The sequence below is a fragment of the Halyomorpha halys genome, unplaced genomic scaffold, assembly GCF_000696795.3.
Source record: "Halyomorpha halys isolate HHAL.00 unplaced genomic scaffold, Hhal_1.1 Scaffold1287.1, whole genome shotgun sequence".
Lineage (NCBI taxonomy): Eukaryota > Metazoa > Arthropoda > Insecta > Hemiptera > Pentatomidae > Halyomorpha > Halyomorpha halys.
In genome coordinates this window covers 138,507-151,476 of record NW_027112028.1, presented here as the reverse complement: position 1 = coordinate 151,476, position 12,970 = coordinate 138,507, and the positions used below count along the sequence as shown (strand labels likewise).

The 12,970-nt window shown below is 30.1% G+C and overlaps 2 protein-coding genes across 3 annotated transcripts in view; both read left to right on the top strand.

Moving 5' to 3' along the window:
* Positions 1-5,527, top strand: part of borr (borealin-related) — a 13,696-nt gene extending 8,169 nt beyond the window's left edge. Inside the window, exons 6-12 of one of the 2 annotated variants that reach the window (XM_014434029.3) lie at positions 460-496; positions 3,058-3,095; positions 3,174-3,219; positions 3,300-3,365; positions 3,761-3,807; positions 4,783-4,989; positions 5,077-5,527. In XM_014434029.3, coding sequence (XP_014289515.1) covers positions 460-496; positions 3,058-3,095; positions 3,174-3,219; positions 3,300-3,365; positions 3,761-3,807; positions 4,783-4,989; positions 5,077-5,208 — 573 coding nt within the window. In that variant the 3' untranslated portion in view covers positions 5,209-5,527. The remainder of the gene's footprint in view (positions 1-459; positions 497-3,057; positions 3,096-3,173; positions 3,220-3,299; positions 3,366-3,760; positions 3,808-4,782; positions 4,990-5,076) is intronic. The other variant, XM_014434030.3, reaches the window with a different exon arrangement.
* Positions 5,528-6,664: 1,137 nt separating this feature from the next.
* On the top strand, positions 6,665-12,768 carry LOC106689157 (chromosome partition protein Smc). The gene is made up of 5 exons (XM_014434009.3): positions 6,665-6,849; positions 6,924-7,045; positions 9,027-9,159; positions 11,308-11,468; positions 12,533-12,768. The coding sequence occupies exons 1-5, from the start codon at positions 6,711-6,713 to the stop codon at positions 12,653-12,655; spliced, it is 678 nt and encodes a 225-aa protein (XP_014289495.1). The 5' UTR covers positions 6,665-6,710; the 3' UTR covers positions 12,656-12,768.
* Positions 12,769-12,970: the final 202 nt, after the last annotated feature.

Here is a 12,970-nt window from a genome sequence, read left to right as displayed (position 1 = left end):
ATGAAAATTGCAATTTATTTAAAAATTAATTTAGTCAAAATATAAAAATAATTTATAGATAAATATTTAATTTTTACTAAATACAATAATTGATATCATACTGTTATATGTTGTAGTAAAAATTTCTTGAAGTAGAAATGTATTTATGAACAGAAAAGATTTATTTAACAAATCCCATTTTTTGAAGGTTCTTTAACTATTTTTCCTTTTCAAAAGCACTCTTATTCATTGTGTTGCTTATCAATTCTGAAACCGAACAGAATTATAGTATCATTATTATTTAGTCACAACAGTAAAATAAGCAGTAGGAATCAAACGCTCTCTTGAAAAAAAAAATCTTGTTTTTAGGATAGTTAATAGTTACTTCATTAATAGGAATGAAAATCTTATCTGCAGATGATAATTTATTATTTCTTAAAACTTTAACGAGATTATTGTTTTCTGTATTTTTCTTTTCAGATAAATGATGGTGAGAAGAAATATGATTCAGATACAGGTAAAATATTTTAAGAATGTTTAGATATTTGAGTAATCAAACTTGTGTCATTTGTGTGCTTGGCAACAAAAGTTTGTAATGTGTTCAGTCATATAACTAGATGAACTTAATAGGTCTAAAAAATTAGAAAGAAACATTGAAGCAATGTTAAAATGCATTTTTTTTTTTTTTTTATTATATCTTTTAAACTATGGCTGTCCACACTTGAAGGCCATCAAACACTAAAACATATATATATTTCTTTGTTTAGTTTCATTAATGTTAGGGATGAAAAAAAAAACCTTCTATAAGATGAAGTATACACATCATAAGTTTATAATATAATAATTCTATAAGACTATAAGTTCAGAACAATATATAATTCCTAATCACAAAAAAGCACCCTAATGATCATTACCGATCCGCAGTACTGCTGCCAGACATTACTTTGTGGAAAGCCAGGATAGGTATGCACTCTATGGCTTGTTAAACCTCTGTCTAGTCTTCCTGTCTCATTTCTGTGCTCTGAGCTTTCTGCCAATGTGTGTTGCTCACTGATCCAGCTCTCTTGCTTAGTTATTATCAGAGTGACTAGGTTTTCCAGAACAGATTTCTGTTGAAGAATCCTGTCTAGCTCCTTATGGGCAGAGGGAGAGGAGACTGCATATTTCACTGTTTCATTCATGCTGGCACAAGTTGGGCATGATGAATTATCTTATAACTTGAAGCAGGTTAAATGCAAATGAATGCGAAACCCTCTAAAGAAACCGTGCTCATAAGAAGTTAGATACTGTAATAGTTAACCTCCCCACATTTCTATGACATCCATGTTGTATTATCAGGAATCAGGCAATAAATCCTACATAATTCCCTTGTGCAAACACTTGAGCTTGTGGGCGGAATAGAGAGTAGAGGAGGGGTACCATCGCCCTGAATGACTACTGAGCTACAGGAAACCCTGAATGTGGTGTGATGAAAATGAAAGAGTAAATAACTTTTCCCAATTTAGAATAGAAAAGCACCAACTAGGAGAGGATCATACTGTTTGGGCCGACTCCATTACAAAGCCCGTGCATATTGAACGTAACTGAGCACATCATGCAACTGACAACTCAGCTCAGGCTGAGCCGTGTGGACCTTTTGGACCTCTGATTGCCCCGTAGACATCTGAGCAAAATGTGCTCATTTGGTGCATCTGTTCAAGTGAATATGCAGCCTAAGATGAGGTATCCCATTTTCTCTGCCATGTTTGAAGGGTATAATTTCTTTTTTGTTTTTGTACTATCACCCAATGGGCATACAGACCTTCTTGTCTTTGTTGTAATATCCAGTTTCACTCATCAAGGAGCTAGTCCATTAGAGGCCTTTTGATGATGAGGTGTATTATATCGTAGGACTCAGTTTGGAACAGTTGGGCAATAACGAGACTACTTCTTTATTGCTCATTGATAACCTTCTGAAGATATGATTTCACTAAGAGCAACATTGAGTGCAGTTAATGAGTTACGAAGTCATTCGCCTCTTCTATTTGTCTCACTGCTTTCTCTTGTTAAATTTTAAATTCTTCTGTGATGACAAGAGATTATTAACCTTGCAGCTCTTGCTCAATATTATCAAGTAGAACTTCTCCCTGTTATAGTGAGGCTCTATGTCAGTTCTCCCGTTGTAGGAAATCTCCGTCCACCTAGGAAAGTCAGCCAAGTTTCATCTGTAGTCACATACTGGCACAAACACTATTGTTGGTTGTGCTGAAAACAAGCCAGATTTTGTTCGGACATTTCCAATTTGGTGTCTTCCAATGTCAAGAGCCGCGGCACCCATTTTGTCGAGAATTTTTTCATTCCCAATTCTTTGGATAAAGTGTGATATACCCATTCAGATGACATCCCTACAGCTTCAGCAATCTCACGCACTTTCAATTGACGATCCTCCATGACCTTTTTATGCATTATTGCGATAAATTCTGGGGTCGTAGCACTGTCCAATACGCGGATCATCATCTAAGCCCTCCCGACCAAATTTAAACTAGCTGGTCCAATTGGCAACAGTTGAATATGAAGGAGCAGAGTCCCCCAGTTTGTTCTAAAAGTCGGCATAAATTTCCTTTGCTTTCATACCTTTCTTTACAAAGTACTTAATCACTGTTCGAATCTCAGTATTTCCATTGTCACAAATCACTATGCATAAAACAACAACAAAGAGTCGTCATTACCACTCATGCCACGTGTTAATTCACAAAGGATGTGTGATTATTGCACGCGAACCTCGTTGCTCTGGCACTGACATCTAGCGGTGATTGATCTTTTCAATCACCCTCGTATTCTATCAAAACTCTCTAGCTAAAACTTATTTAGTTTATTCAAATTTTTTTCTATCCAATAGGTGTTACTAATCAACATTTTTAATATAAATTTAACTCATCTACATGAGATACTTCATTACTAACTTTTTAATAATAAAAGTGGATGTATTGAATTTTGGTAGAATATTCATTATATATATTTTATAGAATTAGATTGGTTCATGCTTTTATTATAAAGTTCATCAACAGTTTGAAAAGTCTCTTTTATTTTTTTACTTAGGCGAAACCGTTGCAGAAACTGGAACTATTAAGGAAGGTGTAAGTATTTAAATTTTATTAAATAATTCATTATATTCAATGTCAAATAGTTGTATTTAATTGTTATTTTGTGCACAGAACAAAGATGCAACAGTTGTTCCTGTACTAGAAAGCAACCAAAAAGGTTAATATTTGTATACTTCCTTTCAAATTTTACCATTAGTTCCATTAAAGTACTTAGTACTGATTTTTTTTCTTTTCAAGATGATGAAATAAGTAACAGAAAAATCATTGATGAGGAAAATGACTCTGTCTTTAAGAAACCTGCAGGTATATTGTCTTCGTTTTTTTAACATCCCAAAAATAGTTTGTTAGTTCCTTTTTATGTCTTAAAAGCCTATGAGATTGTGAAATATATTCTTTCTTTTATATCAACTGATATTAATTAATTAATTAGTTAATATTTTGATATACATATATATCAAGATATACGCATATATACATATTAAATTAATAAATCAAAATAAAATGCATTTTAAAACAAAATGTTATTAAATTATAAAAATCTCTTTTGATATTGAAAAAAATATATATAAAAATGTGTTATGCAGCATCTCATTCGTAGTTCCTACAACCCTCAGCTGGGAGTGGGACTACAAGTGCCAAGTACATGAAACAATTTATGAGCCACAACATCAAATTTAATTTTGTATGAAATTTTGTAGGTGTATCGAGGAAAACACGTCAAGCTTCACGAACAATGAATAAACAGGTAAATGTTTTCTTAATCTTACAAAATAGTTCTTGGTATGTTAGTTACATATAATGTAGAACAATTATCATCATCTTGAAAATTTTGAGACATAAATGTCTAACGACTTTCCTCTTTGTTTTAAGAAAAATGTTGTCTCTTTTTTTGTTAGGAATAATTGATTTGTAATTTATACTGTACAGGAATAATAGAAATCTAGAAAACTTTCAATGTTTTTGGGAATCAATTATGGTTATCTTATCAATAAATATTATTAAGCAGCAACCATGGTAGACCTTCCTTTCATGTAGGATGTTGGATTTCTGATGGAGTATTGTATAAACATCATTTATTTTAATTTTTCCTTCGGGAATAAGGTAGTACAAGGTAATTCCAGAAAGTTCTAATTAAGAGTTCTAAATTAATAATAAAAAAAAAATTGTTAAACAATTGGGAGGGCTTTTTCAAACATACTCCGTTTATTTTGCGTTGCTTTCTTAAGCTTTTGTAGGTTCTCATAATATTGTGCTACAGCAACTGTCTTTCTCTGAGACAAAAAATCTAGTAAAATGATCCCTTTTCCTTTCCTCCCAAAACATGAAATTCCACAACAAACATATTCAGTTTATTTCAAAATTTATAATTGTTAGATAAGTGTTGCTAAACAACATTTTTGAAAAAATTCAACTTATATATGTACATCAGATGCTCCCATGATAATGTTTTAATAACAATATTCCAAAAGTTGATATATTGATTTTGGATTGCAAACTTCTCAAATGTTAATACCCATGTAATTAGATAAGATTGAAATGAAGTACAGTTTATAAGTAAAAAAGGTTAAAAGTAAATTGATCCATTTTAATATTTAAAAAAAATTAATTTATATACATATTAAATTTCAGTATCTTTAGTTTTCAAATATAATACCTTCATTTTATTAAAGTTTTTGTATCATTTTTAAAACTATTATTTTTGTATTTATTTTGTTTTCAGGAATATAAAACTCCTAGGCGAACAGGTTATAACAAAGGTTACAATATTGCAAAAGTAACACCTGGACCAAATATTGATAGGCCCTTAAGTGTACTAAGAAGGCCTGTTCCTGGGGAGATGGCTGTTTCCATGAATGGAAGTCCTTTAGTGACTTCTCATGACAACATTTCTGTTCCACAGATGACTATACCTCTTTCTAATGGCAGGGTGAGAATTTTGTTTTGCAATTAGTTGAACAATATTTTGATTTGAATTTCCACAAGTGAGTCTATTGTTCGCATTTCTATATTCCAGGCTTTGACCTACCTTGCTAATGATGGTTTGGATCCAGATGAATCTCTTTGTGGTGAAATTGATGAAGAAACCCAAGAGCGCCTGACAGTATTTTATAAGCTGCTTGAAAGAAAGATTAAAAAAAAAACATAATAGATCTTAGTTCCAAATTTCTTTTAAAATTAATTTTAATTAACTTTTTTGCAATCTTTGAAGGTTATAAAATGTACATTTTAAATTATTTTATGATTGTTATTTTTTTTTTGTAAATGTAAAAGATATTTTCTTCATAAATAAACTAAATAATTAAAAGGTAACCCGTAACCCCTTTGTATTCTGTTAATATCATGAAAATGCCATTTAAAACATAGGTCAGATGTACATAACATAATTACCAACATTAAATTTTCTTTTTAAAGAAACTTCAGTTAATTTATCTAATGTTTCTTTACAATAAAAGAAGGCTAAAATAAAGTAAAGTTTTGTTGAATGCTTATTATTACATGAACATTTGTTATGTTTAATGATATTAGAATTTGTATTCATTCTAGTAGGTTCATTCCAATCAGTTTTTCTTAAAGCTGTAACTTTAAAAAAATACTAAGTGAAAAGTAGGTTGGTCGATACACGACATCTCACAAGAGGAGATTATAACACAAAAAAGGCAATCCGAACCCGCCCCACTAAGATCCCCAGGGAACGATGGTCCTATATCACTTTTGAAATATTAGCTTAAAATGGGATGAGGAGACTTTAAGATAGTTAGATCAAGCAATATTTAAACAGCGCCTGAAATTAAAAAAACGGCTCATGTACACTGAAATAAGAAAAAGTAAATGGAAATAAATATAAATGTTAAGTTTCAGATAGGCAATTGGGAAGAACTTGTGACCTATGATAGAAGTAAGAGAATGTGGACTTATATTCAGAATTTAATGTCAAATTTTTTTTGTTATGAATTGACATGTCCATAAAATTAGTAGAGTTCTGAAGACCAATAGAACTAGATAATGACCAAAAAAGCCAGAAATGGTATTCAAATGTTATGGGAAAAATAAAGAAGTAATAAAAAGGGATATTTCTTCCTGAAAAAAAAAGTAAAATAATTAATCATGAATGAAAGATCTAACAAAAGCGCCTAATTATCTCTATGCATTAGAAACACAGTTGCTGATGTAATAAGTATACACATGATAATGGAACTAAAGTGTAATTCTAAACATGGACTTCATCATTGGGAATGTTTCTTACCTCAAGTATTTTAAAACATCATAAGTTTTGAAATTTGAGAATTAACTTAAAACTGGTATTACTCTCAAAAAACCTTATAAATTCTAAAAGAGGGAGGTAGGTTTTCCGCTAGAATGTACCCCATGTACTCTTGACCTCCGTACCCCTAGTAAAGTTTGAAATCTGTAAACCATTTTTCAGATTTATGGTAAAACGTTAGTACTTGAGAAAGCAGTTTTAGTTTAAGACTGCACGGAATTTAAAATAAAAAAGATGCTCTGAAAAATGTTTTCAGTCATTGTAAAACGATTTTTTTTATCTTTTATGCGATAACAGTCGATATTATAAATCGATTCAAACAATAAATTGTCGAGTTTACATAAATCAATTAGGCGATATGCTAAAGTCTAGTCTTTTGAACAAGCATGGACAGAGATTGTGACGCGTTTCAAACTTTAAACACAAAACTCTTAGCGAAAAGAGAGGGAACTGAGAAATTGATTCGGAATGAATATTTGAAAGTTAAAGCGTCACTATTAGAAAAGCAAAGGGGTCATGAAAAGTGTAATCCCAATACTGTTTGTTATACACAGTTTGAATGTAATTTATTGTGCTGATACACTTACATTTTTTTTCAGTGACTTCTACAGTTCAAATCTTACAAGAAGAATCAAATGAGTTACTTAACAGAACTTCTCTGTTATGTGGAGAAATAACCACAATTAAGCTAAGCATAACGAAGGTTCAAGATTTAGTGAAAGTAAATTTTTTATTATAAATTTAAGTACATGAAAGTTGCTTGACATTTGAGGCGTTCGGGAGTAAAACGTGGTACCTAGATTTTTTTGTGAAATTGAGTTTTTGGCGACTCTGATTCCTTAAAGCTGATTTTATAGGTTTTGAAAAGAATATGTAAAAAAAATTATTAAAGAATAATATTGATACTAAGTTACGGTAGGTAACAGCTGATTAGAAGTTAAACAAAGCAACTAACAAGATGGCTGTTCCAACTTTAAACAGTGTAAGTAAAATTTCTGACCATACAGAGGCATTTTCACAAAATAATTATTTCCGAAATAACAATTATTTGTTAACGCCAAGTTTAATAATTAATTTGTGTGTATATATGTAAATAATACAGTTGTTAGATTAATTACTGTTAGTTTTTAATGTATTATTTTCTTTAGAACTTTTGTGTATTTTATAAGATACATTTATTTATTTTTAAATTTTTTATTACAATATTCAAGTATAATGGTATTAAACAGTCACTGGGGGTTGTTCAGCCGGCGTCGTCTAGCAATGGACCGACGGTCTACTCTTTTTAAACCAGCTGTTGTAAATTAATCGTCGGTATAACTCATTACCAGCCCTGTCTGAATTCATTATTTGTATGGGCCTTTGGAGCCCCCTTCTGAAAGACTTCGTCGATTTGCGGCGGCTTTAACAAGATTATTTGATGAAATTTGACAGTGCTCATGTAAATAAAGAAATAAACATAGTGAAAGGTGGGAAAGAAAGCGTAAATAATGAGAAATAGAAATTAACATAATAAAATGGATAAGTAATGATAAAAAATTATAAAAGGTAAAAACAAATTGAAATTAACATAGTGAAATGTGCAAAACCATATATGTACATGCAGTGGGCAAGAAAGAAAACGAAATATGTGCTTTAATGGGTAAAATAAGCAGAGTAATCCTGAAGAATAAAAAGTAATAAGATACAATAAACATAGCATGTAAGGAAAAGTGAATAAGGAAGGCACAAAGAGAGAAAAGATGTGTGAGGGTGAGAAGAAGGTAGAAAAATTTGAAATTAACAGAGAAAGTTACTGACTCGGGCGTAATTGCCGTCAAGAGTGAGAATGCGGTTGAGTGCGAGCGTAGTCACAACGTACAAAAAAAAAATACGTTAAGCAAAGCGAAAATAGTTGACGGCACATATAACTGAATACGAAAACCATTTAGATAAAATAAATGAGGTAAAAAAGATGAAACTAAAAGTTTATAGAGTTAATTGTGAAATAACTAATCAGAAATAAATAACTACGAAACGAAAGGACCGAAAATTGTAAATTTTCAGAGAAAGTATTGTTGAGTTGAATAAGTGGTGATAAGAAAATGAAAAATGACCTATAGACAATAGGCGATGGTAGAATATTATAAGAGGCGAAAGGTCAGCAATTTAATACAATAAGGAGTTGTCAAAAAATAAATATGGATGTTTTAATAAATTGATTATTTGGGAATAGGCTATGGATGGATAGGTTGGTTGTAATTGTCGGTTTTGTGATTAATAGGGAAAGATTATAATTGTATATACATAAATACTTTCTGAGAGTAGTCAGATACCATGTTTACGTCCGACTGCCTCAATTATTGTAAAACATGGTATCTGCAAGTACCCTCCTCTTTTATTAGTTCTTATATCCACAAAAAAAATGTGAGTTGCAGCCAGTAAACGTTTTATTTTTTAATACAATCAAAATAATGGGGTAATATAATTTTGTAATTTTTTTTGGAGAAAAGTACTAACTATTATATTCAAAACTTAACAATTGATTTCCCACGAGTTTCAATTATGTCAGTTACCATGTTTTAAACCTGAACGCCTCGTTGTACATGTACATCAGGATTGTTGTGGTTTAATAATATGTAAATATATATTATTAAACCAAAGCAAGGCTGGTGTATTATTAAACTAAACAATCCTGAAGCTGAATTTGATAATTTTTATAGGATTTAATGTTTAAAATTGACGGGCTTATGTTGAAAAAAATGTTTGCTAATATGGTCCAAGAAAAAGAAATAAAGACTCTTCAGCTATTTTATAAAAAAATGGATGAACAGAAAGAATTACTCGAGGCATTCTGTAAGTTTTATTATTTCTCCAATCAAAATATATTTCGTGGTCTGTTGTAGTATTTAACTATGAATTTTATGCGTAAATAAAGGATTTCATTTTTGAACTATCCAAATTTTTTTCTTTTACTGTATTAAACAACAGAAGTTTCCATCTTCCAGAAATTAATCTTGGCCGAAGTCTTAGAAAACTAATACATTTATGATTGTATTTTAAACTATATTTCAACATTCAGATTATTTAAGTTGAAGAAAGATTAATCAAATAAGTGATTTTAATACATCTTTGAGTCCTTATAGATTGTTGAACGTGAAGATGGCCTTGTTTAATTGAATGTGTATGCAATTATTGCAACCATGCGAATAATGACATGGTTTTCAAGTTATAAGGAAAAAAGTAAGAAAAAAATTATATTTTCGAAAAAATTGAGATAGCAGATCTCAAATTCGTGTTCATTGAGGCCTTCAAAAAATAATTTGGCGAAAGATTTTTAGTTAAAGGGATTTTCTTCAAATAGTAAGGGGTCCATTCTTCTTAGAAATAATTTTATGAATTATTTTATATGATTTTTATAAAAATCCAATTACTGAGCACGCTAGAAACTATTATTCTAGATTCGCTCCCTGCGAATTCCCTATCATATGTCACAATCTGTATTAAGTGTTCGTTATGTAAACCAAGCATGCAGTGTGAATCAGATACTCAGCATAAGTTGAGCAGTATCTCGTAATTTTTCATGTTCCTGCTCAAATAGTTCATTCAACTGTCGTAAATAAAACGTATATAATAAACGGAAGGTGGTCCGAGTGCGGTTAAAGAAAAAAAACTCAAATAGTTTTATGACCATTTAAGTTTCTTTTTCTTTGACTGCACCCGGACCATCTTCCGTTTATTATTGCACACGGTTAATCAGCTATCTTCCTATATAGCAATAACATTAATGATAATTAAAAAGTAGAAAGTAAGAGACAGAGTGACCCGAAATGTTGTAAAAGAAAAATAATGAATGTTATAGAATAAGACATGCTAGTAAAAAAAAATAATAATACAAGGAAGAAGGTCCGGTGCGGTCAAAAATAATTCAATACAAGATATTTGACCACCTCTGGACAATCTCCCTCATTAATTAATTACACAGTCAATAAACGAATAAACTATCTTCGAAAAAAAAAAAAAAATGTATGTCTCTGTGACTACAACCGACACAGCTTTATTTTCCTGGCTTTCAAAGTAAAAACATCATCAGTGATTATTATATTGAGTAACATTACACACATTAATGAAGGTAAAATTAAATTGGCTAGCCTCCTGTCCTGAGTCATGGTAGCTCTCACCTTCAAATTATTTATTTCCATTTTAAGTATTCTGACAGACTTTTCCTTTAATAGAACAGTCACTGAGATACTTAGAAATATTCTATATTTAGTTTTCATATTCATATAATCATCATTTAGTAATTTGCCAGCAGATATGTGGTACTGGTAGTTTTGATGATCATAACTATTTGAAGTTAACTTTTCCAACTAGAAAATCCACAATCTGGATCATATAACTTTGGTGTATGTTACTTTAACTTCTCAAATAATAAACATACCAAGCAAAACAAGGATTGTTTGTCTTTATTAAATATTAATAAATCTCGCCTTTGGGATGATCTTATGCAACCACATCAAAGAAAATTGTCGTCCTTATTATTGCTTTATGATTTTCATTAATTTCACTTACTTATATACGGAATATATAGTAAGGAAAGTGTTGCGATTGTGCAAAATTACGAAATCGAGATTTCAGCAGAGATACATGTTTTGTTATCCCTAGTCACATATAAGATGTGTATCTGTGAATGCTGTTATAAAGAAAAAATATCTGATCCTAATTAGGAGGAAACTTTTATTGATTTCCCATAAATTTGAAAAAAATTTACATAGATAGTTTTTGGCTCAACCCTTCAATTACTGGCATTTTCTTACAGAAAACCTATTAATCAAGTGAATTAGTCATAAAAATAATAATAAATTGGAAAGGTTTCTATTAAAAAATACAATTCACTAGAATATAACTATTGGTAGAAATTTATTAAATATATAAAGCTTTTGTTTTCTTTTTAGTTTTTTTTTTTTTTTTTTAATCAAAAATTATTTTAAAATGTTTGTTTAGGGAAGAAGGGATTAGAAGATTCAGAAATATTAGAAATGCAAAATAAAAAAACAAAGCTTGTTGAAAAACAAGAAGTACTGCAAGATCAAATCAACTGGTTTAATGAAAGATGTTCAGAATCAAAGATAATGAAACTTACTGAGGAATGTATGATTTTGAGGGTAATGTGAAGTATATATTACATTTCACTTTAATGACAACCAATTAATTATTGTTTAAGCTGATTTGTGATATATACATAAAAAAGGAAGATGGTCTGGGGGCAGTAGTAAAAACTGAAATAGTGAAATTGAGGCGCTTACCTGCATTCAGTAAGCCCTGCAAAGTGGGGCAAAACACACATTACGTAGTTTAATTACTATTTGAATTTTTTTTACCACACCCAATATAACGTATATATAAATATTTTTTTAAATTAAATTGAAAATAATGTTGATTTTTTGTAAATTTAAACAGTTATGAATATTTAAAATCTTTACCAATAGTTTTGAATATTTTTCTCATTATAATATTATTGGGTGCCGATTAAAAATTTTAACTTTGTGACTTCCAATATCTCCTGGAAATATTAAAAAAATTGCAAAATGATCAACTAATTTAGATTTTCTCATTTTTCTCCCAAAAGAAAAAAAAATTCTTTTTTTTTTTTTTTTTTAGCAATATCAACTATCTATTAAATTAAGAAAGAGTAAATTTCTCAGCTTTTCCACTTTGTGTTTCATCTGGAGAATCGTTTAGGAGAAACTGGTTGTATTACTTGGAATTCAGTCTAATGAGAACCTGGAATGGATCTCTGAAGAAATGACTGAAAATTTGTTAAATTTATGTTTCTTAGAGTGCTGATTACAAATTTCTACTTTGTCACTACAATTTTTTTCTGGAAGTATGGATAAAATAAAAAAGCAAAATTAATATATTTTTTTCTTTTTTGCTTGTGATGGAATGCAGTCCAGTCAAATGGAGATCATAGAGGTCTCAGAGGAAAAAAATGATTCACGAAGTTGAAATTAAGACCTGGAAAAACAGACCTGTACATCAAATTTGAGGTCACAAAGTTGAAATTTGTGATTAGCTCAATAAAAAACATAAATGTACAAATTTTCAGAACTTTCCACTGAGATCCTTTTGGGTTATCATTTGTCCGTACCCGTCATAAAAAGAGTGATTGCAAGTATTTACAGTTGTCCACCATTGAAACATGTGTTTAAATTACTTTTTTTTCCAGAAAAGAAATGCAGCCCTGTTGAGAAGAAAAACCAAGATTTTTGAACAGTTGGAGAAAAAAGTAAAAGAAAAGAAAGAAGAAATAGCTAGAGCAAGAAGAAATATGGTATTTAAATCTTCATAGAATTGACTAAAATATTTACTTGTGATGTATTTGATTAAAATAAAATAATCACAATAAAGCTTTTATGCAGTGAATAAATTATATGAATTATTACACAAATGTTATAAACTAATTCTAAATGTGCGTTTCTTTTAATAGTTATCATTTGCTCTGATTGGAAAATTTTTGTAATTTGTGAAAATCTGTCTGCATTATCACTTAAGTTTAGAAGGAAACATTGTTATAGAAAGTAGGTTTTATTATTTTGTTAGTAAAATAAAACGGTAGATGTTAAGATAAAATAAGACACTGCTCTGGCATGGATGGGATAGCTTG